This window comes from Mytilus californianus, unplaced genomic scaffold (assembly GCF_021869535.1).
Source record: "Mytilus californianus isolate M0D057914Y unplaced genomic scaffold, xbMytCali1.0.p SCAF_2, whole genome shotgun sequence".
NCBI lineage: Eukaryota > Metazoa > Mollusca > Bivalvia > Mytilida > Mytilidae > Mytilus > Mytilus californianus.
The window spans coordinates 104,368,935-104,393,722 of NW_026262668.1; the positions used below are offsets into that span (position 1 = coordinate 104,368,935).

Consider the following 24,788-nt stretch of genomic DNA (forward strand, 5'->3'; position numbering starts at 1 on the left):
TAGCGATTTGTATACTCCTAATGAAAATGACAATTTTGATCAGTCTTTTTATCTAGATGTTACAGAAAAAAACTTGTGAATATAGCAGTCAAATTAGTTTAATCCTTTTTTCGATATGCCCTACACTGAGGATGAAATATCTGAGCAAATTAAAACTTTAAAATGTGGTAAGGCACCAGGACCGGACTATGTATGCAACGAACATATATTACAATGTATACGCCGGCAATACTTTGTTGAAATGGATTTGTTATGTTTAATTTGATACTTAAATGCGAATATGTACCATTACTATATTGTCATGGCATAATTATTCTGTTATATAAAGGAAAAAACGAAGACAAAAGTATCTGAACAGCTACAGAGCTATTGTCTTAACATCCCTATTTGGAAAATTACATGAAAAATAGTCCTACATGTACCTCGAATAAATAAAATGCTGCCTGCACTTGATAAGACTTTTCCTGATCCATTACAGTTTGGTTTTGTTCCTGAACATGGTGCTATTACCGCATTATACACACTCAAAGAATGTATTAACTTGTTCATGAAAAGTAAAAATATCCTTTATGTGGGTTTTCTAGATAACGAGAAGGGTTTTGATAAAATCTGGCAGACAGACTTTTTCTTAAATTGAAAGAAATCAGTGTAACTGGTAAATTATGGAGCATTCTTTTCATGTCTTACAAATCTGCTAGTACAATATAATGGATTTACTCTAATTTGGCTATACTGTTTGTACATAAATGACCTAATAGTGCAGCTGATTTTGGAAATTGTGGAATTGAATTGGTTATTTGAACATTCCTGCCATTCTTCTTGCGGACAACACAACCCTTCTTAGTGCTTCGCCGAAAGGCCTTCAAGGTCTTCTCGACTGTGTACAAACTTATGCTTGCAAATGAAGACTTAAATACAACGGATCAAAAAGTTGTGTCTTGACTTCTAATAATATTATTCAGCAAAATGATGTAAATAATACAGTTGACATTAAGCTTGGAAATACAACAATTGCGTGTAAAAATGATACAAGTTATGCTGGTACATTGATAACAAATAATGATAAAATGTTTGAAAGGACAAAACATGCCGCCAAGAAGTTAAGAAAAATCTACACTCATTGTATAGTGTTGGAGTAAATCCGAAAGGGCTGACACCGATTACAAACACGTCAATATGGAAACGTTTTGTTCTTCCTCCAGCATTGTACTCTTGCGAATTATGGGGTCAACTATCCAATTCTGAAACAGAAATTTTAGAAAGAACACAAAGATATGCTGCCCGATATATACAGTGCTAGGACAAATATTCACCAACGGACACAACTACAAGTAACCTTGGTTTATGGTCATTAGAAGCTGTAATTGACAGATTCAAGCTTTTATTTTTTGGGCGATTATGCAGGAGTAAATCTAGTACAACTCATAAAAAATTGTTCAACATGTGCATCAGTCAATTTATTCTGGATGAAAATGCTGAACACTATATCTTATAGTCTTATTACAACTCTTGTTAGATACGACCTTTTTTTTCCTTGAAACTTTAAATGAGGATTACAAACCAGAAAAATTGCTGTGGTTGAAAATCGTCTGTCAGTCTATTGAAATTTATGAGGAAAATAGATGGAAAAGTAATTTAGAAAATAGAAATGAACTCATACGGTACTCTAAAATTCACATTACCCTCTGTGAACATAGATTAATTCGGTTGACAGTTATATATCCCGATGCAAAACTGGGACTTTTAGCACTTGTGGCTTTAGGATCAACAGCCATTAAGAAAGCCACATGTACTCTATGTGACAAACAGTCTTTTGATATACATCTAATAATGCAGTGTCATGTTTTATTAAAAGAAAGAAATGTTATGTACTATAAAATTGCTGATGAACTGCCCATTCAAAAGTCTGTGGATATTTTCAATCTAGACGACGATGACCTTCTTGAAGTACTATTAGAAGCTGTTAATGATACAGTATACGAACTCGATCCTACGGTCTGGTCTAGAATGATGTATTACATAGAAAAACATGTTTACCCCATGTATAAAAAATTCAGACATATATTTTTTGAAAACAGGTTTAATTTTGACTTTTGAATAGACATTGATTGATAAACATTTTGTTTTTTGTTTACCAGTAACTGTGTACCGGTATTGTGTATTTATCTCAAAATGTATGATATTTTGTTTATTGTGTAAAAAATCACTTGTTTCTTTGTATGCAAAATCTTCATATACATGGAGGAAATAAAGATTCATTCATTCATTAACAGCCTGATATGGCCCCAGACCACAATTAATGATCCCACTTTTCGTTGTCCACGAATATAGTTCCCTTTAATTAAAGTGTATTTTTTCTTTATTTTTTTCTTTCCTTTTCTCATACATTTCTTAGATTTTATAAGGTGGAAATGAAAGAAGAGAGCTGAAATAAATTTTTGGATGTTTTATTTTAACTGATTTTGATATGGAAAGAGTGATTAGGCCAGGTGCATAAAGGTAATATTTACAGTTTTCAGAACATCTCTTGACTTGTCCATAGGGGTATGGATGTGTATTGGCTAAATTTGTAAGATGTAAACGTTCAATTTTTCTGAAACTTGGATATATTTTTGGACTTGTACTGTACATTACACACACAAAAGATTTGACAAAAAAAACAGGTAAATTTTTTTTAATGCGACAAAACATTATAAAGAACTAATAGGGGGAATTAATTGTGGTCTGTGGCCATATAATTTAGTAATGAAAAGGGAAATAATCCATACCTATTACAATAAAAGGAACTCAAAATTGTGCTTTAATTTTATTAATGCTTCAGTTTAAGCATGTGTAGATGTGTAGTTTAGTAGTTCTATCTCAATCCAGGAAAGGACAGTTATTACTGTTTATATTTGATTTATTCAAAGTAAGTTCCTGTGGGTTAATTTCGGCAGTATCTTTAGAAAATTCTTGATTATTTAACGAAAAAATATCATCAAGATAAGATTAAGTGTTGTTGAAATTATCAATTAAATACAATTAAGATGGGTCTTAATTTACTGAGTTTGGCCATAAACTGTGATTCATAACAGTTCAAGAACAAGTCTGCTATTAAAGGGGCACAGTTGGTGCCCATAGGTATACATACAACCTGTCGATAAACTTCATTGCTGAAACGTACACCAATGTTATCAAGGAGAAAATTAACAGCTGCAATCATCTCATCACACCTCCAGTTAGTATATCTAGCATATTTACCTTTGTCACTAGAGAAGAAGGCTTTACAAGAGTTGCAGCAAATATATTTGCAATCAGATTTATCAAACGACCATTTAATTAAATAGGAAAACATTTGTTTGATAAGATTGTTTTGAAGTGTAATGTAAAGAGTTGAAAGTCAAAAGTGTCAACAGAATCAAAAGGACCATCATTAGGATGTAATTTATCTTAAACAAAAGAATTTTTTACACTCCAAATATAGTTAATTCCACTATTTTCTTATGTTTTATTACAAAAGTTAATGAAAAGTTCTTTGATAGTTGTTAAAGAACCAGTTAAAAGCACTGAAAGAGTAGTTGTAGAACACTTACTCGAGGCTGAGATGAAACGATATTTTACAGGTTTTTTGTGTAGTTTAGGTAGCCAATACATAGTTTTTTCATTCCATTTACATGCTAAAAAACCCAATTCTCTATTCTATAAAGTACCCTTTTCAAATCATGGCTGAAACACTGTAAACCACATGTAGAATTATATAGCTTTGAGATATAAAAATTATTCAAGTAATTTTATTTGTGTAAATTCCAATACAGGAGTGAATTACCAGCTAACAAATATGTCCACATCAATCTGGTAGGGATTAGGATGTTGCTAAAAATGTACACAAGTCATAGATATAAGAAGATGTGGTATGAGTGCCAATGAGACAACTCTCCATCCAAGTCAAAATTTATAAAAGTAAACCATTATAGGTCAAAGTACGGTTTTCAATACGGAGCCTTGGCTCACACCGAACAGCAAGCTATAAAGGGCCCCAAAAATTACTAGTGTAAAACCATTTAAACGGGAAAACCAACGGTCTAATCTATATAAAAAATTTGTAAGGGTTCCGTGGAACCCAGTGTCTCGCCTACTTTTGCTGTTAGTCGCAGGCTCAACAAAAATGGGGAAAAAGTTATTAAAAATTTTCCTCTAGATACTATCTTTTGATTGTAAGAAGTTCTGTTCAAGTTTGGTAAAAATCCAAGAAGGTTTATGAATCTAATAAATGTTTTAAAAACTTTAACTGCAGACTGTACGTAATGTTAACTGGAATAAAACTAAGTCCATTTATAAGTAATATACGGAAAAACAGGAAATAAATTTTTACAAAATTTGCTTTTGGATACTATCTTATGATCACAAACAAACTTCTGTCCAAGTGTGGTACAAATCCAGGATAGTTTATTAAAGAAAGTTATTAAAATATGAAAAACTTTAACCACAGAGTAAATGTTATGTTAACTGGCAGAAAAACTAAGTTCATATATGAGTAAAATACAGATAAACAGGATTTTTTTTTTACAAAATTTTCTTCTGGATTCTATCTTATAGTTATAAACAAGCTTCTGTCCAAGTTTGGTTGAAATGCAGGATAGTTTAAGAAAGTTATTAAAATTTTAAAAATTTAACCACAGAGTGAATATTTGTGGACGCCTCCGACACCGACAGAATGTAGGATCGCTATGTCTCGCTTTTGCGACAAAAGTCGCAGGCTCGTCAAAAACGAGAAACGAGAAACACTTATGAACCACATCAACAAACGACAACTACTGAACATCAGATTCCTGACTTAGGACAGGTGCAAACAATTGCAGCGGGTTTAAACGTTTTAATGGTACCAAACCTTCACCCTTATCTGAAACAATAGTGTAACATCACAACATAGAAAGACACACTATAAAAATACAAGTCATGTATGAATAAACTTCCAAGATATTTTTTAATATATAATCAGGTGAGACATTTCGTTTTCTCCACTCTTTTTGTTAAAAGAGTTTGTATTTGAATTTACTTTCTATGATTTGTATATTTCTATGATTTGTATTTACTTTCTATGATTTGTATATTTCTAGGATTTAGCAGGAAGAGCAAGTGTCTGTGAAGGATGCCCTGGCCAAGCTCTATGCCAGTCACAAGGTTATTTTTTTTGCTTAAAAAAACATGCCTAGATTAAGGAGTATATATTCAGGTGTTTTAGATACATGTACACACAGAAGAAACAATTTAAGGTAGTTCAGGGGTATGAAATTTTTTTTTACGTAGTTTGCCAAATGTAATTTACTGTTATATCACAATAAAATTAAGTTTCAGAAAAAAATAGGCAGATGATACCTAAGGGACAACAAAGCAGCAAAACCCTTATCATAAAGAAGGGGGGTGACATCAGGTGCTATGGAAGGGTAAGCAGATCCTGCTCCACTAGTGGCACCCATTGTGTTGGTTATGGCAGGTAAAATTGCATTCAGTAATGTTACAATCAAGGAAAAGAAGACTGGTTTGTTGCTACCACAATTGAAACATAACCAAATCATGATGACGTCAATAAGTCATTCTAGAGGATGACCTTCACTTGGCCATTTTTTTTTTCTGAAATAAATTTAGACTGATACTTTCAATCTGTACAGAAGTCTAGAACGAAGAATAAATATAATTTAAAGAATAAACATATGATAAAAAGTCCATGTCACCATCAGGTAGTGCAAGAATTTTTTTTATCGTAAGGATCGATTGTATAGAAGAAACACACAATATGTGAACTGAAAGAAAACTAATATAGAATTTTAAAATGAGTTTGAGGAAACAGGTTTCATGAAATACAAAAATCAGAAAAATAAAAATGAAAATGAAAGCAGAGGTCAATGAGCTTGCTTTCTTGTTACATAACAAAAGATGTAAATTCACAGTACTATTCATTATAGATTTAATGAGTAAGCTCCCCTTATATTTGTTTCAGTATGTTTTTGATTTTAATAAATCAAGTTATATTTTTTAATAATATTATACCATAAGACACAACAAACTATGTTTTCTTGTGAAGGAAACTTGATGCAATTAAATTGCAATTCTATATTAAAGTTTATTTGAAACTATCACATTCTAATATAAAAGCACGATAGTAAAAACATTTTACACCATGGTACCATGGTGCTATAAGGCCCTGTGGTGAACACTGATATACATGCACAGTACAAATAAGTAGAGGTTTATCAACGATATTTCACCATGTTCACCGCTATAATCCTTTAATACAGGTATTATAAGAATAAGAAGATGTGGTATGATTGCCAATGAAACAACTCTCCACAAGAGACCAAATGACACAGAAATTAACAACTATAGGTCACTGTACAGCCTTCAACAATGAGCAAAGCAATATCTTTATGGATGAGGTCACATGATCTTGACTATATTGTCATAGTTCAAAGATCAATGTTAACTTTTCATGCTTAAGTCAGTTTCTTAGTTGCAAAGAGTAATTTAATTGGTATGCAAATACAAATACAAAAACAAATATCTTTTATTCCAAATTATAGGGCCCATAGAGGGCATTTCAGTTATTATGAATCACAAAGACAAAAAAATAAAAATGAAATAAAACACACAAGCCTTAACATTCTTATTGATAAGTTATGATTTAAAGTTACTGAAACAAAACAAAAACAAAAAACACATGTAATACACAATCACAAGGTATAAAAAATAAATGAAAGTTGTATTTCTCTGTCTGATATTGTCATCTGACTTTAATTAATTTTAGTGGTTCACTCATTTGTAGAGACTGAAATATTGATTTTAAAGTATAGAATGAATAACTTTCATTACAATAAAATTTATTATCTATGATTTTGATACTCTTTATTCATCCATTGCAGCAGAAATATAAGCTGACCATTTTGACTTTATTTTATAAATATAGAGATTTTTAAATGATTAAGTGAAATAATTTTCAAATTCTATAAAGTGCTTGCAATACATGTCATTGTTTTATTTAAATCAATTTGTACAAATATAGGACAGTTAATGAATGACTTTAATATTATTATTATTTTGTTTATTTTAAAAAAATCTTGTCAGGTCTCCTTTAAACTTTGACTGAAGTCACTGACTCATCAACTTGTAACCTTATATTTTTCAACTAATTTTTTCAGGAAGAATTGACCCAGACCAAGAGATGATTGACATAAGGATGAATGTAATTAAACACAAAATACTAGTTATATCAGGAAAGGGAGGTAATTTAAAAAATTTTGTTTGCATGCAAATACACAAAAAGTTAGAAACAGCATACACATACCAATTCTTACATCTTGCAGTTTAATGTTTTAAAACACTAAACTCATTTTTATTCCACCCTGTTGATGCAATTTAATCAGATTTTTTTAATAATTTTGGCATCTAGACAGCAGAAACAAATCAAAATGAGACAATTAAAACATTGTTATAGTACAGAAATATTTTGACAATTACGCTGAGGCTGACTATACGTTGGCATAAAACAAACTTTTAATTAATATGAATAGTCTTCAGCTATCATTACAATACATTATCTCTCACCAGAAGATAAAGGAACAGCTTAACCTTCATTGCTACCCTGTCAAACTCATAAACCTTCATTGCTACCCTGTCAAACTCATAAACCTTCATTGCTACCCTGTCAAACACATAAACCTTCATTGCTACCCTGTCAAACTCATAAATTGCTTATTAAAGGAATTATTTATTTAAAATATTAAGAAAATCTCTTCATTCTGTTTGTTTTGCTTGGTTTTAAAAAAAAAATATAGTAATTTCAACTTGACTGGAACTAATCTAGGTCTGATACTGTCACACCTGTCAAAGTTAGGGGTCTCTGACCCATCTGCATAGATCCTTTAAGATATGCCTTTTTACTGTTTTAAAAATAACATTTGTTTATCTAATTTAATTTTATTCAGAAGTGTTTGGTATATTTTTCAGGAGTAGGTAAATCAACAGTTGGATGTATGTTAGCTCAAGTATTGGCCTCTCAGTCTTGCAAAGTAGGTGTAGTAGACTTGGACATATGTGGACCAAGTATTCCTAAACTTCTTTCAGTAGAGGAACAGGTTGTAGTTAACACAGAATATGGATGGAAAACTCTCTTGTATGTATTTATTTCATTCCAATTTTGCATGCATAATTTTGCTATAAGTTTGCATATTAATCTATGAAATAACACTTTATATGAACACTTAATGCTGTCTGATCATTGCACTGCAAATCAAAACAACAAATCCAAACCATGTAACATGAGAAGCAATACACAAGAGTAAACAATGACCAAAAATGACTGAAATCAGCTTATAAAAGACATAGCTTTAGTAATTCAGTGGTTGATCGAGATCCAGGAAAGGGGGGAGTGTGTGATTGTCCCTTAGGGGAAACATAGTGCTCAAGTGTTGCAAGGGAAATTTTTTTTGAAGATTTTATGCCAAAACATGAATTTTTTTTTGGCAGTGAAAGTTAAACTACCCCCACCTGAATCCGCCATTTATTTATGGAATAATTAATCCAACAGATCAAATATGAAAAAAATACCATAAATTTGGATATTTTGTCTGTAGTCATATTTTGGTTTATGTGATGCCTAACATGAAAATGCCAAAACATCTCTACACTAGAATATCCTTATTAATGGTATTCAACACGATAAATCACAGATGTGCTACACACATAAGTAAATTGTCACTGTCTTTAGGTCAAAAGATGAATATATTTTCCTATTTGAATTCTTGGATTAGTTATTCTTATATTACATTGCACTCTCACTTTGTTTTGATGTAAAATAATAGACAAAGTTTTGAAAACACCTATTGTTGTTTGTTGTATGACTTCAAATGAGTGAAACTACAGGATTCATTTCACATATGAAAAATTGGTTATTATTTTCTTTTTATTTTCATTGCAATGGATTGATCTTCTTATTTCCATCTAACAGTTAATTTGTCTTCTGACTACCATTTTACAATAAATTTTGTCTTTTGGCTTCCATCCTCATATGCTTTCTCCTCTGAAATAACTTAGATCAGGCTTTGACCTTGAATCTTAGACTTTTTAATAAGAGGAGATTAGGGATATACAATGTACATCAATGAGATAGCAACCCAATGACACAAATAACCTACCATATCTAGAGTCAACATTACAGTCTCCAACAACAGACAGGTATCTATATAATATATCAATGTAAGTGGGTAAAGTTTTTACCTTGATGCTAAATCTCACCTGTATATCCATAAATTTACTCCCAAAATTCTGACAAATATGTGAGTATCGACAATAAAGAAAAGACATTTATAACCAGTCTCAAAGCTTTACTTGGTTAAAGATGTTTATAATATCTTCTAATTAAATTATTTTACATATGATCACAAATTCATATAAAGGTTTGGATTGTCAGTATTATATATCAATTGCAGTTGGTAAGCCTGGTTCCCACTTCTAGTCCAATCTGCCTCACCCAGTATACATATCATAAAGAAGCTGTTTTAGACATCAAACGTAAACTATTTTATAAAGATAATGTTTCTTGTTCTTTTAGTGCAAGTACTTTTCTGTGTTTTAGTGTAAGTAATTTTCTGTTTGCCTTGATAATGCTATTTTGATATTAGCAATATTATAACATGAATCAAGATTATATTTCACTGAATTGGTAAACAAACATGCATACATGCTTGTCTGACTAAATTAGTTTGGTACTGAAAATTGGACAAACATTATTGTCATGTCCTGAACTGTCTCAATTGATAACTACTGTAACTAAAGAGTTATTGTTCTAAGAGTATATATTGGTACATTCCAGATCACCACATAATGGTATAAAAGTGATGTCTGTTGGAGCTATGTTAAAATCTGATAGGGATTCTGTTGTCTTTAGAGGACCAAGAAAAACAGGTGTGTTTGCATGTGTCAAAATGTATCCTGGTTAATGGTGAGGTTAGTTTTAAACAATAACTATGTAGTGATGCTATTTGCAGGATCATTTAATAAGAGCTCAATTCATATCAACAGAATGTTTTAGAAGATAATCTTTTAACTAAGGAATAGGATGGTTTTAAGTGAAATTTGTTTGGTAGATAAGGATAAAAATATTTATGTACATGATCTAACCTCTTATTATTAGGTCTCGCCACTTTTCCGTGGAAAGACCTATTGATTGTCGAGCCTTCGACTTTTGTTGAAAAAGCGAGACATAGCAATCCTACATTCCGTCAGCGTTGTGCGGTGTCGTTGTCGCGTCGGCGGCGTCCACAAATATTCACTCTGTGGTTAAAGTTTTTGAAATTTAAATAACTTTCTTAAACTATCCTGGATTTCTACCAAACTTGGACAGAGGCTTGTTTATGATCATAAGATAGTATCCAGAAGTAAATTTTGTAAAAAAGAAAATCATGTTTTTCCGTATTTTACTTATAAATGGACTTAGTTTTTCTGCCAGTTAACATTACATTCACTCTGTGGTTAAAGTTTTTAAAATTTTAATAACCTTCTTAAACTATCCTGGATTTGTACCAAACTTGGACAGAAGCTTGTTTATGATCATAAGATAGTATCCAGAAGTAAATTTTGTAAAAAAAAAATCATGTTTTTCCGTATTTTACTTATAAATGGACTTAGTTTTTCTGCCAGTTAACATTACATTCACTCTGTGGTTAATATTTTTAAAATTTTAATAACTTTCTTAAACAATCCAGGAATTTTGCCAAACTTAGACAGAAGCTTGTTTATGATCAAAAGCTAGTATCTAGAAGGAAATTTTGTAAAAATTTATTTCCTGTTTTTCCGTATATTACTTATAAATGGACTTAGTTTTTCTTCCAGTTAACATTACAAACAGTCTGCAGTTAAAGTTTTTAAAACATTTATTAGATTCATAAACCATCCTGGATTTTTACCAAACTTAGACAGAAGCTTCTTACAATCAAAAGATAGTATCAAGAGGAAAATTTTTAATAATTTTTCCCCCATTTTTGTTGACATAGTGATCCTACATTCCGTCGTCGTCTGAATTGAGGGATAAATCATCAAACAATGTAAAAATTATCTTCTTTATCATTTGTTCATTCAATAAATTTATGTTTCAACTCTTTTATAAATCTATAGATTTGATTGCATACTGTATTCATTTTTACGAGCATAACTTTTTTCATATATTTCAAACGTTTTATTTCATTAACTGTAAATCTATTATGTGCATTTCCCTATCACACTGAAAACATAGATAACAGCAAAAGTAGGTAAGACACTGGGTTCCGCGGAACCCTTACAAATTTTTTTGTTCTGATTAGCATTATTATTATTTTTATGCCCCACCTACGATAGTAGAGGGGCATTATGTTTTTCAGTCTGTGCGTCCGTCCGTTCGTCCGTCTATCTGTTCATCCATTTCGCTTCAGGTTAAAGTTTTTGGTCAAGGTAGTTTTTGATGAAGTTGAAGTCCAATCAACTTGAAACTTAGTACACATGTTCCCTATGATATGATCTTTCTAATTTTAATGCCATATTAGAGTTTTTACCCCAATTTCACAGTCCATGAACATAGAAAAATGATAGAGTGAGTGGGGCATCCATGTACTATGGACACATTCTTGTTTTTTTTCTTCCGCCACTTGCGAGAAGATTTTGTTTCGCAAGATGCCACTTAGATATTTGGTATATGATATCGAACAGTTTATACGCTTTTAAAACTGACTGTTTAGTCGATCACTTTTCCTTGTAAGAGTTATCTCCCCAAACACTGTTTTCCTTGTGATTGCTACTCCTTCGCCACCATAAAAGAAAATTGCTTGTTATATCCTAAGGATTTTTTCTAAAATTTGACCAAAGCAATTCGGAGACTCCACATGAGAGTTATTTCCCCTTACGTATTTGATATAAGTGATATTTATTTGTAAATGGTTAACCATAGGTAATAGAGACCTAGGGTCTTTTGATTTGGGGTCCTTGGTCCATCAAAAGTGATATTTATTTGTAAATGGTTAACCATAGGTAATAGAGACCTAGGGTCTTTTGATTTGGGGTCCTTGGTCCATCAAAAAGAAAATTGGTCAATGTCAAAGGTCAAGGTCATGTTTTGAATTTTGATTTTGGCTTATGATAGCTTCTCATCATAAACTGTATAAGATATTGACAAAATATTTTTACTGAATTGTTTGTTACGACATGTTGCAACACATATACTTTGGTTGAAAGGGTACGTTGACTTTAAATAGGAGTTTTCTCCCCTCTTATATCTAAAATTAGCTGTATGGTGATATAACTCATTAACCATATATAGTACAGACATAGGGTCTTTTGATTTGAGGTCTTTGCTTTATGACCTTGAAATTTAGGTCAAGGTAAAAGGTAAATTTGACGTTTTAGATTTTGACCTTTGCTATTAATTCATATTTATACATGATAAAACTATAGCGATTTTTTTGTATTAGGTTGGTAGATATCTGACCTTGAAAAGGTCAACCTAAGTGACCTGTTGTAAACTGGAAGTAGCCATTTCCTGCACTGATTTCATTTAAAATCACCTAGAACCATGTATTTTTGGAATCAGTGTGAAGTAACCTATCAGATGGTACCGGAAGTGAAACTTTTTAAACCGGAAGTTGCAATTTATCTCCCTAATTTCAAGCAAAAGTATATAGAATCAGTGTGACTTAAGCTATCATATGAGACCAGAAGTATCAATTTCTAGACCGGAAGTAGCAAATTATCTCCCTTTTTTCAAACAAAAGTATATAGAAACCATATATTGTTTGAATCAGTATGAAGAAACCTATGATTTGACAGCAATAGTTATTTAGAGTAACTGCAGATAGCTTCTTATCGAGTATTTAGAAATTTAATGTTGAAAGACCTTCGATTGTTATCTGAACAATTGGTTTTTAATTATTTATAAAAGTCTTTTAGCAGAGTTGTTAGCTTTAAAAGGCATTAATTATGGCTACATAAAAGTAGATTTAATCCTATGTATTGGGTCGTTAGGCAGACGGTGTATTAAGTTTTACTCTTGTCTGTCCCGAAATTGGTTTCTGTTCTCGAACTTTAGTTTGTGTCAACCAAATGTTATGAAACTTATACACAATGCTTATTCCTACCAAACACAAATCAAGTTTGAATTTGGGTGGCACCACTTTCACCGTTCTCAAATTATGTCCATTTATAAATCGAAAAATTGCTGAATTTGTTGTTTTCGCACTCTAACTTTACTTTGACACTACCAAATGTTCTAATACTGATACACAATTCCTAATACCACCAAAGACAGATCAAATTTTCTGTTTTGTGCACTTTATCACTGTTCTAGAGTTATAACCGGAAAAATTTCTTTTGTTCTGACTCTAACTGTTGTATGTCATGAACTTACATTTCATTTCCATGCTCAAAAGTTTGATATACCTTACACTTTGATAAAATTTGATGGTCTGAAATCTATATATTAAGAATCTTCTTATCTATCTGTATAAATAGTTATGAGCATGAGAAGAAATAATTAATAGGTTTTCATTAATAACAAAGATTTGAAAATATGTTGCTGTTTCTTTTCAATGAGACTTCAAAATGTATTTATGTCTTTTTATGTCTTCAGGTTTAATAAAGAGATTTTTCAAGGACACATTTTGGGGAAAACTTGATTTTTTGATATGTGGTGAGTTTTAATTTTTGTTTTGTTCATCAAAATTTAACTATACAAGAATTTGTTCTTGCAGCTTGAAAATAAATGAAAACAAGTTATAGAACAAGATTTATTTCAAACTCTGACACACTAGAAAAGAATATTTAAATGTATTATATTTATGAAACAAAATTTCAACCATGAAAATACTTCTTTTTCTTCAATAATATTAATATAATTAAATTTCTTTTTCTGATGCAGTCAGTAATAATTTCGGTTTGTGACCTATTTATAAAGGACGTTTCACTATGGTAACTGCATGCATGATGTCACAAATCTTTACTCTGATTGGACAAAATAACGGAATTGAACAAAGACCAACAAAAAAAGATGTAGGCTACAATAAAAGGAAAACATTACGGACGTAAAATCAAACTTAAAAATAAAATTATCCAGATAAATAAAAATAAATTCAGGTGAAGAAGGTGTCATTATCACCACTGTCAAATTGTTTGGATTTTGTAGGCTTAGCCTTTAATACATGAGTAGATAAATATTACTGACAGGTTCATTAGATCTACCAGTGCAATTAGGCTATTGATAGCTCGTGTGCTATAAATATATCTTGTCAACTAAAACTTCCAAGGGGTAACGACAATCTCAAAGAGTACACAATATTATACTTGAAATAAAGATTGTCAAAATACATATATATCTCAAATTTAATTACTTGTCAAAACCTGTATTATATAGATCATATCCCATTGGCGTCCGTCCTTCCGTCCCCAATATACACACCGAAATAGGTTGTATCTCTTAATTGTTAAAGTTGTTCTTGACATATAGTTATAATTGACATTTCTTCATGGATCTAAACTGTTTCAAGTTTGTTATTCATTACAGATTGTAACCTACTAATACCTTTTGCCGGCAAATTGTGTGCAATTTTTTGTTGAGCCTGCAACTTTTGTCGCAGAAAGCTCGACATAGGGATAGTGATGCTGCGGCGGCATTAGCATACTTCTTAAAAACTTTATATTATCCAAGGTGGAAGACCTGGATGCTTCATTCTTTGTATATAGATGCCTTATGTTATGAAGTTTCCGTCTGTCATATGTCCATTGTCCTTGACCTCATTTTCATGGTTCAGTGACTACTTGAAAAAAAAGTAAATTTTTTTTGTAATGTTAATTTCTCTCTTATTATGAGTAATAGGATAACTAAATTTAATATGTGCGTACCTTGCAAGGTCCTCATGCCCGTCAGACAGTTTTCATCTGACCTTGACCTCATATGGATCAGTGAACAAGGTTAAGTTTTCGTGGTCATGTCCATATATCAGATACTATAAGCAATAGGTCTTCTATATTTGGTGTATGGAATGATTGTAAGGTGACATGTCCAACTGGCAGGTGTCATCTGACCTTGACCTCATTTTTATGGTTCAGTGGTTAAAGTTAAGTTTTTGTGTTTTTGGTCTTTTATTCTAATACTATGTGCAATAGGTCAACTATATTTTGTGATGGAAACATTTTACAATGTACATGTCAGTCTGGCAGGTTTTATTTGACCTTCACCTCATTTTCATGGTTCATTGCTCAGTGTTTAGTTTTTGTGTTTTGGTCTGTTTTTCTTAAACTATAACCAATAGGTCAACTATATTTGTTGTATGGAATGATTGTAAGGTGTATATGTCTGTCTGGCAGATATCATCTGACCATGACCTCATTTTCATGGTTCATTGGTCAATGTTAAGTTTTCATGGTTAAGTTTGTTTCTTAGATACTATAAGCAATAAGTCAACTATATTTAATGCATAGATTGATTGTAAGGTGTACATGTCTGTCTGGCATGGTTCAACCGACCTTGACCTTATTTTCATTGTTTATTGGTTAATGTAGAGTTTTCCTGTTTAAGTCTGTTTCTTAGAAACTATAAGCAATAGGTCAACTATATTTGGTGTATCGAATAATTGTAAGGTGTACATGTATTTCCGGTTTGGTTTATCTGACCTTGACCTCATTTTCTTGGATCATGTTAAAGGGAAACTCCGCAAAAAAATGAAAAATTGATATTTTGTTCTTTAAGCATAAAAAACCACATGTTCATAAATAAAAAACTTTTATTCTCTATGTAAAGAGATCAAAATCGATTTTTGAAATTCACTATCAGTTCTCGACATATCGCCATCTTGTCGGCATGTTCGATCTAAAAAGTCACGTGATATCTATAAACCACAAAGAACAAAAAGAATCGGGGATTTACCGACCGTGCGTTAAAAACTCCCATCATCAATTGGGAATTACCGTAGACGGTTATTCAGTGTCAAAATGTCTTGTCAAGCGTACGGTTGTTCTGTCAGGCAAGGTTATGACAAAAGTCTACATAGTTTTCCCAATCCCACAAAAAAAGAAAGAATTGTATCAGAAATGGTTGTACAACCTTAAACTAACAGCAAATAGTTGCATCTATAGCAAGCACAAGTTGGTGTGTGAAGACCATTTTGAACAATATTGTTTCGAGGGAGATTCGAAGGTAATTATCCTTTTTTAATAACAAAATAACCTAGCAGTTCTGATAGCTATAGTTATCAAATCCTTATTTGATAAGATCTCGTTGAATAAAAAAATATAGATTTGATGAGGAAGAACAGTTTCAATTATAAGAAAGACAAATGCAGTGTTCTAGTAACAATCACTGATTTACAGAAGATTCATTAGTATGCCTCTTTTATATAAAGTGTATTGATTTGTATAAACAATAGTTCCGTATTTAGACAAGATAATTTTTCTATTAATAAAGATATACGATATAAAATAACATTTTTTAATTATGATATTTAACGGCTATTGACAAGGAGCAATGTTAGGAAGAGGTTTTAGCTGGGACATAATATGTTGATATAGTATAATATTCCCAGGTTATAGATATGTAAATATCGAACTTCTCAATTTTTTTATTAAAAGTGGGTTTTTTTAACTAATCTTTAGATTATATCAAATTGATACGGGATCAATTCGGAACGGTCACGTATAAAGACATTTAGTTAAATGTGTGACTCTATCTGGTATGTTCGGTTAAAAATTTATAGGTTTTTTTTCTTTTTAAATTTTATTTACGTTATCTTATTATATATATATTTTGGCTTCCTCCCGAATTGATAATAGGTATGTCAGAATTATTGATAGATGTCGTGTCAGAGCGACACATTCAGTTAGGTATTCCAAGGACGTATATTAGATGCACGTCCCTGGGTATTCCAGTGACATCCTGTCAACTAAAAATTCGTATTACACAATTATATAATACAGGTTCATGCATGGCCTCTTTATTGAGGTACCCGGTGTGCACAGGTAACATTTATTGAACCATATATTTGTGTCTAACGTTGTTTATCTTGTGTGTGTTTGAAATTATAATTCCACCTTTTAATGAATGATGTTCTGATAATAATATCCACTATTTTTGCTGATAATAAGTTTAAAAAATTTTATAAACATGACCTTTGAACATTTTTGTGAAATGAATATTGTTTTGTCATGATTCTGGACCATATTTTTGAAGAAAAAAAATTCTTCACGCAAATACAAGCTTTTGTCGATTGGCAAACATGCAGATATATAAAGTAATGCAGCACTTATAGTCACTATCAATATTAATTCATTGAAGATAAGAGAGCCCCTTCTATGTCTAATGTCCCTATCTTTATAAGGATTAGGACGACAGGGGAAAAAGGAGCGGAGATAGAGTGGCATAGTGAAAAAAAAATAACCGAATAGAGAACAATATATAGAATGATCGACAAAAAGCGAAATAGTTATTGTAAAGGAGCGGAGATAAAGAGAAGCATAGTGAAAAAAAATGTTTGCTTGACAAAGTTATTGCTCGCTTTGATATTTTTAGTTATACAAAATCACACATCATGTTCCTAATTGGTATTCACGTGCACTAACTTGATGCTGGGAACAGTATATTAATATATGTTCCTGCTTGATGTGTTAAGTTTCTGCATAGTCAGACATGTCAATAGTTCATTCTTGGAACCTTCATATACTCCATCCGACGATGGGAACTCTTTCTGATAGTGTTGACAACATAAGTTTGTTTATCTGTACAAGTGGTTGCATGGCCTCTCCTGCCCCAACAAACAAATACGCTACTAGTCTGCTATGTCTGGAGCTCATCCTCAATGGCGCTTATACGTCATGAAACTTACAAGTATACTAGTAAAGAGTGTTTCAAGAACAACGAGGTTGGGACGAACTGTTCTAAAATCGTCAATATCAGTGATACATTACTAAGATATTCCTTTAATTACAACAACTGTATTACTAATTTGGATTAATGACGGCTATCCTAAAAAAAAATCCTCAAACAAATTAATGTATTAGTATGGCAAGCCGTTGTGGAATTTATTCCCTATTTATTAATATTAAAAAATCATTTATTAATATTAAAAAATGATTTTTTAATATTACAAAATCATTTTTTAATATTAATAAATCGAATTTTTAATATTAAAAAATACTGTCATATTTTAATATTAATAAATGAATATTTAATATTAAAAAATCATTTATTAATATTAAAAAATCATTTTTTAATATTAAATATTCAGTCTGATTTTTTAATATTAATAAATGAATTTTTAATATTAAATAATACGCTGATTTTTTAATATTAAAAAATCAACATCAATATTACCTTTGCGTTTAATATAAGGCAAACCAATCATTTATCTATCAAACGCTTTAATGATGATTATTGGACGAGTCGGTCCGGAGAAATTTTGGACCGACTATGTTAAGTCAACTCGGACCATCTTATATCGACCCAGACAAGTAATTAAGGAAAGTTCGAACTATTTAATGATTATAAACCATTAAATATTGAATTTTGAATTAAATTTTCTTTTAAAATCGTGCATTAAATTTGCCAAAATAATTTCAAATTATAATTTGATCTATGTGAATGGACTCAATCCTATGGAAGCGTATTAGGAACAAAACAAATTAGCATTGACCAATATTTGGCAAACATATAGACTAAGCAACTCTTTCGTATGGCAAGCCGTTGTGGAATTTATTCAGTGTACCACTCTGAATGTAAATTTTTTACTCTTCTGGTGATAGCCACGTGGTTAAATATTCTGCATTGCCCCTATCAGAGCTTTGAAAAGATCTATTCATATCAATATTTAAGTTCATGAAAAAATCAAAACATAGTGTCACATTCATGTTTACCACTGACTAAATTCTCGATCGATTTATTTACTTGGGCCAACATAAGCGATTTGTAGGTATTTTTTTGTTAGTCAAATAGGACACGGAATTTCAACCCTTCCATTTTTTACATTTCAAATATCTGTAATACGATTTCCGTAACCTGGAGTCTGGACTAAGCAAACATACAAACTATTAGTCCCATGCATACAGTTACCTTGTTTCTTCTGTCAAATATTTGAAACGTGTTTAGGTTAAACTAGTAGTACAGTGACACGATATTTCTTTATAGCAATATAAAGAATAAGGAGGTGTTATGTGGTAATATATGATTGCCAATAAGACAACTATTCCACCAAAGTTCAAATGAATTGGGTGTAAGCAATTATAGACAACTGTTCGTCCATCAACAATAAGAAAAATATAGGGACATAGTAAAAAATAAAATGGGCACATTTGTTTCGAAGTCGAACTTTTGACATGTCAAATCTAAAAATGTCGACTTTAACTCAAATTTTTGACTTTTCAAATCTCGAAATTTGGCTGTAATCTGAAATTTTGACTTTTGAAATCTTGAAATATCGACTTTTTTAAAAAGTATTACAACTTTAATATAAGTATTCAAACACAGCTATTACAATTTTAGAAGGAGGTGACATGGACGCAAATAAATAAATAAAGCGTCATCCAAACATTTTGTCAATTTATATTCAGAAATAGTTTTGTTCTTTAATAATGATATGGATTAACATTTAAGATTGAAGAGTTTAATTCGGAAGGAGCATGCGTGTTGACAGAAAAAAAAATGTTATTTTCCCATATTCCATGTTTTAGTGTCCACGACTCTGTCATAGGGTCGTCACATCTAAGGACATTTTGCATCCTATGTTTTATGATTGGGTTAAAAGTCCTGTTCGGTATCCCAAAAGCAGGTCAACGACTTTGCCTTGTTGAAACAATGGTAAATCAAGTGGCAAAATATGCCATGCATATTCAGGACGACTCATGAGCTCCTCAGTTTTCTAGTTTTAGAACATATAAACATATAAATACTGAGAAGTTGAAATTTCCAGATTCTAAAACTTGAAATTTTGAGTTTATTTTGAGTTTAAAGTCTACATTTTGACTTTATAAAGCTAATATTTCGACTTTTCAAAAAGTCAAAACTTTCAACTTTCTAAAAGCCGAAATTTCAAAATTTCTAATAGCTAAAATTTCCAATTAAAGTCAAAATTTCGAGATTTGAAAAGTTGAAAATTCGATGTTTCAATAAGATTTGATTTGTCAAAATTTCGAATTTGAAACAAAAGTTCAATGCCAATTTCAATTCTAGTTTGTCCCAAATATGATTCCGTAGCATCCAAATTTCATCAAGTTTATCATAAAACTTAATTCATACCCAGAAAAAAAACCTTGTGAAGTGGATGCTGATTATAGTGTGTGATACACAGCGTTATCTAGTTTGTTCTTATGTTGTGCCGTTATACCACTGTCAAAGGTTAATGGGTTAATGGGTTCTCACATACATGTTTAATGTTTTACTCCGGTACATTGTCTAAGTCATGAGCCGTAGTTCAGTGGTTGTCGTTGGTTCCTGTCTGTCATGATATTTTATTTCGTAAAAGCCGTTAGTTTTCTAAGAAACGTTGTTTCATTTTTCATGGCGGGGTCTATTATAACCACCTATACCAGTGTATATAAAGTCTAGGTACTTGTTAAATGTCAAACAAAAAAACTCTTATAGTCAAATGAGGTACTTGTTAAATGTCCTCAATAAAAAGAAGGTATTCGATAATTGTCCAATATTTGTAGCAGGTCCTTGATGAATGTCCTATAGTTATAGCAGGTACTTGTTGAACGTCCTATAGCTATAGCAGGTACTTGTTGAATATCCTATCGGTATACTAGGTTCTTACTGAATGTCCTACAGATATAGTAGGTACTTGTTGAATGTCCTATAGTTATATCAGGTATTTGTTGAATGTCCTATAGTTATAGCAGGTACTTATTGAATATCCTATTGGTAAAGTAGGTTCTAGTTGAATATCCTATAAATATAGCCGGAACTTGTTGAATGTCCTATAGATATAACAAATACTTGTTGAATGTTATATAGCTATAATAGGTAAGTGTTGAATATTCTATTGCTATAGTATGTTCTAGTGGAATATCATATAGATACAGCAGGAACTTGTTGAATGTCTTATAGTTAAAGCAGGTACTTGTTGAATGTCCTATTGGTAAAATATGTTCTTGTTGAATGTCGTACAGTAATAATAGTAGGAACTTGTTGATTGTCATCTAGTTATATCAGGTATATTTGTTGAATGTCCTATAGTTATAGCAGGTATTTGTTGAATATCCTATTGGTATAGTAGGTTCTTGTTGAATGTCTTACAGATAAAGCAGGTACTTGTTGAATGTTCTATAGCTATAATAGGTAATTGATGAATATCCTATTGGTATAGAAGGTTCTTGTTGAATGTCCTATAGTTGTAGAAGGTACTGGTTGAATGTCCTATAGTTATAACAGGTACTCGTTGAATGTCCTATTGCTATAGCAGGTACTTTTTGAAAATCCTATAGCTTTAGCAGGTACCTGTTGAATATCCTATTGGTAAAGTAGGTAGGTACTCATTGAATGTCCTATATATATATATATCAGGTACGTGTTGAATTTCCTTTTGTTACAGTAGGAACTTGTTGAATATCATAGTTCTAGCCGGTAGTTGATGAATGTCCAATATAATTACTAGGTAGTTGATGAATGTTCTTTACGTATAGCAGGTACCTGTTGATTATAGTATAGCTATAGAAGGTACTTGTTGAATTTCCTATAGATATAGCAGGTACTCGATGAATTTCCTATATCTATAGCAGGTACTTTTTGAATATCCTATCGGTATAGTAGGTTCTTGTTGAATGTCCTGGACATATAGCAGTTACGTCTTGAATTTGCTTTTTTATAGTATGAACTTGTTGAATGTCATTTAGTTTTAACAAGTACTTGTTGAATGTCCTATATTTAAATCAAGTACTTGTCGAAAATCCTATTGGTGTAGTAGGTTCTTGTTAAATGGCCTATAGATTTAGGAGTTACGGGTTGAATATCCTATAGATATAGCAGGTACTTGTTGAATGTCTTATAGTCATAGCAGGTACTTTTTGAATGTCCTATAGTAATAGCAGGTACTTGTTGGATGTCCTATAGTTATAGCAGTTACTTGTTGAATGTTCTAAAGTAATAGCAGGTACTCGATGAATTTCCTTTGTGTATAGCAGGTACTTTTTGAATATCCTATCGGTATAGTAGGCTCTTTTTGAATGTCCTAGACATATAGCATTTACGTGTTGAATTTGCTTTTTTATAGTATGAACTTGTTTAATGTCATATAGTTATAAAAGGTACTTGTTGAATGTCCTATATTTATAGCAAGTTCTTGTTGAAAATCATATTGGTATAGTAGGTTCTTGTTGAATGGCCTATAGATTTAGGAGTTACGTGTTGAATATCTTATAGATATAGGAGTTACTTGTTTAATGTCTTGTCTTATAGTCATAGCAGGTACTTGTTGAATGTCCTATAGTTATAGCAGGTACTTGTTGAATGTCCTATAGTTAAAGCAGGTACTTGTTGAATGTCTTATAGCTATAGCAGGTACTTGTTGAATATCCTATCGGTATACGAGCTTCTTATTGAATGTCCTATATATATAGCAGGTACGTGTTGAATTTCCTTTTTTACAGTAGGAACTTGTTGAATATCATAGTTATAGCCGGTAGTTGATGAATGTCCAATATAATTACTAGGTAGTTGATGAATGTTCTTTACGTATAGCAGGTACCTGTTGATTATACTATAGCTGTAGCAGGTACTTGTTGAATTTCCTATATCTATAGCAGGTACTTTTTGAATATCGGTATAGTAGGCTCTTGTTGAATGTCCTAAACATATAGCAGTTACATGTTGAATTTGCTTTTTTTATAGTATGAACTTGTTGAATGTCCTATAGTTATAGCAGGTACTTGTTGAATGTCCTAAAGTTATAGCAGGTACTCGATGAATTTCCTATATCTATAGCAGGTATTTTTTGAATATCCTATCGGTTAAGTAGGCTCTTGTTGAATGTCTTAGACACATAGCAGTTACGTGTTGAATTTGCTTTTTTATAGTATGAACTTGTTGTATGTCATTTAGTTATAACAGTCACTTGTTGAATGTCCTATATTTATAGCAAGTACTTGTTGAAAATCCTATTGGTATAGTAGGTATTGTTGAATGGCCTATAGATTTAGGAGTTACGTGTTGAATATCCTATAGATATAGCAGGTACTTGTTGAATGTCTTATAGTTATAGCAGGTACTTGTTGGATGTCCTATAGTTATAGCAGTTACTTGTTGAATGTCCTAAAGTTATAGCAGGTACTCGATGAATTTTCTATATCTATAGCAGGTACTTTTTGAATATAATATCGGTATAGTAAGCTCTTGTTGAATGTCCTAGACATATAATAGTTACGTGTTGAATTTGCTTTTTATAGTATGAACTTGTTGAATGTCATTTAGTTATAAAAGGTACTTGTTGAATGTCCTATATTTATAGCAAGTACTTGTTGAAAATCCTTTTGATATAGTAGGTTCTTGTTGAATGGCCTATAGATTAAGGAGTCACGTGTTGAATATCCTATAGATATAGCAGTTACTTGTTTAATGTCTTGTATTATAGTCATAGCAGGTACTTGTTGAATGTCCTATAGTTATAGCAGGTACTTGTTGAATGTCCTATAGTTAAAGCAGGAACTTGTTGAATGTCCTATAGTTAAAGCAGTTACTTGTTGAATGTCCTACAGTTACAGCAGGTACTTGTTGAATATCATATAGTCATGGCAGGTACTTGTTGAATGTCCTATAGTTAAAGCAGGTATTTGTTTCATGTCCTATTGGTATATCAGGTACTTGTTGAATATCCTATTGGTATAGAAGGTTCTTATTGAATGTCCTACAGATATAGTAGGTACTTGTTGAATGTCCTAAAGTTATAGCAGGTACTCGATGAATTTCCTATATCTCTAGCAGGTACTTTTTGAATATCTTATATGTAGGTGGCGTATTTATTAATATTAGAAAATGATTTTTTAATATTAAAAAATCAAGCTGAATATTTAATATTAAATATTCATTTTTTAATATTAAAAAATAAGACCATTTATTAATATTAGAAAATGAATTTTTAATATTAAAAAATGATTTATTAATATTAAAAAATGATTTTTTAATATTAATAAATAGGATCTATTTTTTAATATTACAAATCATTTTTTAATATTAATAAATCGAATATTTAATATTAAAAATTGAATATTTAATATCAATAAATAAAACCCATTTATTAATATTAAAAATTACCTATTTATTAATATTAAAAAATATTTATTAATATTAAAAAATCGATTTATTAATATTAAAAAATAATATTTAATATTAATAAATGATTTTTTAATATTAATAAATAGGGAATAAATACCACAACGGCTTGCCATATATTAGCTTAGATTTATAATGTATGTATATTCATTAATGAAATAAACGATAATTGGGTAATCTTTTCACAAATAATTTGTCTAAGTGATTGTCAAATGAATTTAATTATGTAAGAATGAAATATTAATAAGAAAATTAAAAAAAATCATGCATGTTGTACTGTTGTATTTTTTCAATTAAAAACTTTAAAATTGCGATAGTTTTACGATTGTTAGCATTTAAACATCGCTAGATTTAAATACAAGTTAAAGAATTCCGGTAAAGTAAATTAAACAGATGTGCAATGATTATTAATTGGGAAATGTAACATTTAATTTTTAAGATTAAAAGTACTATTCTTTTAACTTCATTTCTTAACTTTATGCTAATTGCA

The 24,788-nt window shown here is 30.9% G+C and overlaps 1 protein-coding gene across 1 annotated transcript in view; it reads left to right on the forward strand.

Annotated features, from left to right (window-relative positions):
• Nucleotides 1-24,788, forward strand: part of LOC127730660 (cytosolic Fe-S cluster assembly factor NUBP2 homolog) — a 35,784-nt gene that overhangs the window by 3,540 nt on the left and 7,456 nt on the right. Inside the window, exons 2-6 of the mRNA XM_052239173.1 lie at nt 5,097-5,160; nt 7,173-7,256; nt 7,981-8,146; nt 9,845-9,936; nt 13,625-13,684. Coding sequence (XP_052095133.1) covers nt 5,097-5,160; nt 7,173-7,256; nt 7,981-8,146; nt 9,845-9,936; nt 13,625-13,684 — 466 coding nt within the window. The remainder of the gene's footprint in view (nt 1-5,096; nt 5,161-7,172; nt 7,257-7,980; nt 8,147-9,844; nt 9,937-13,624; nt 13,685-24,788) is intronic.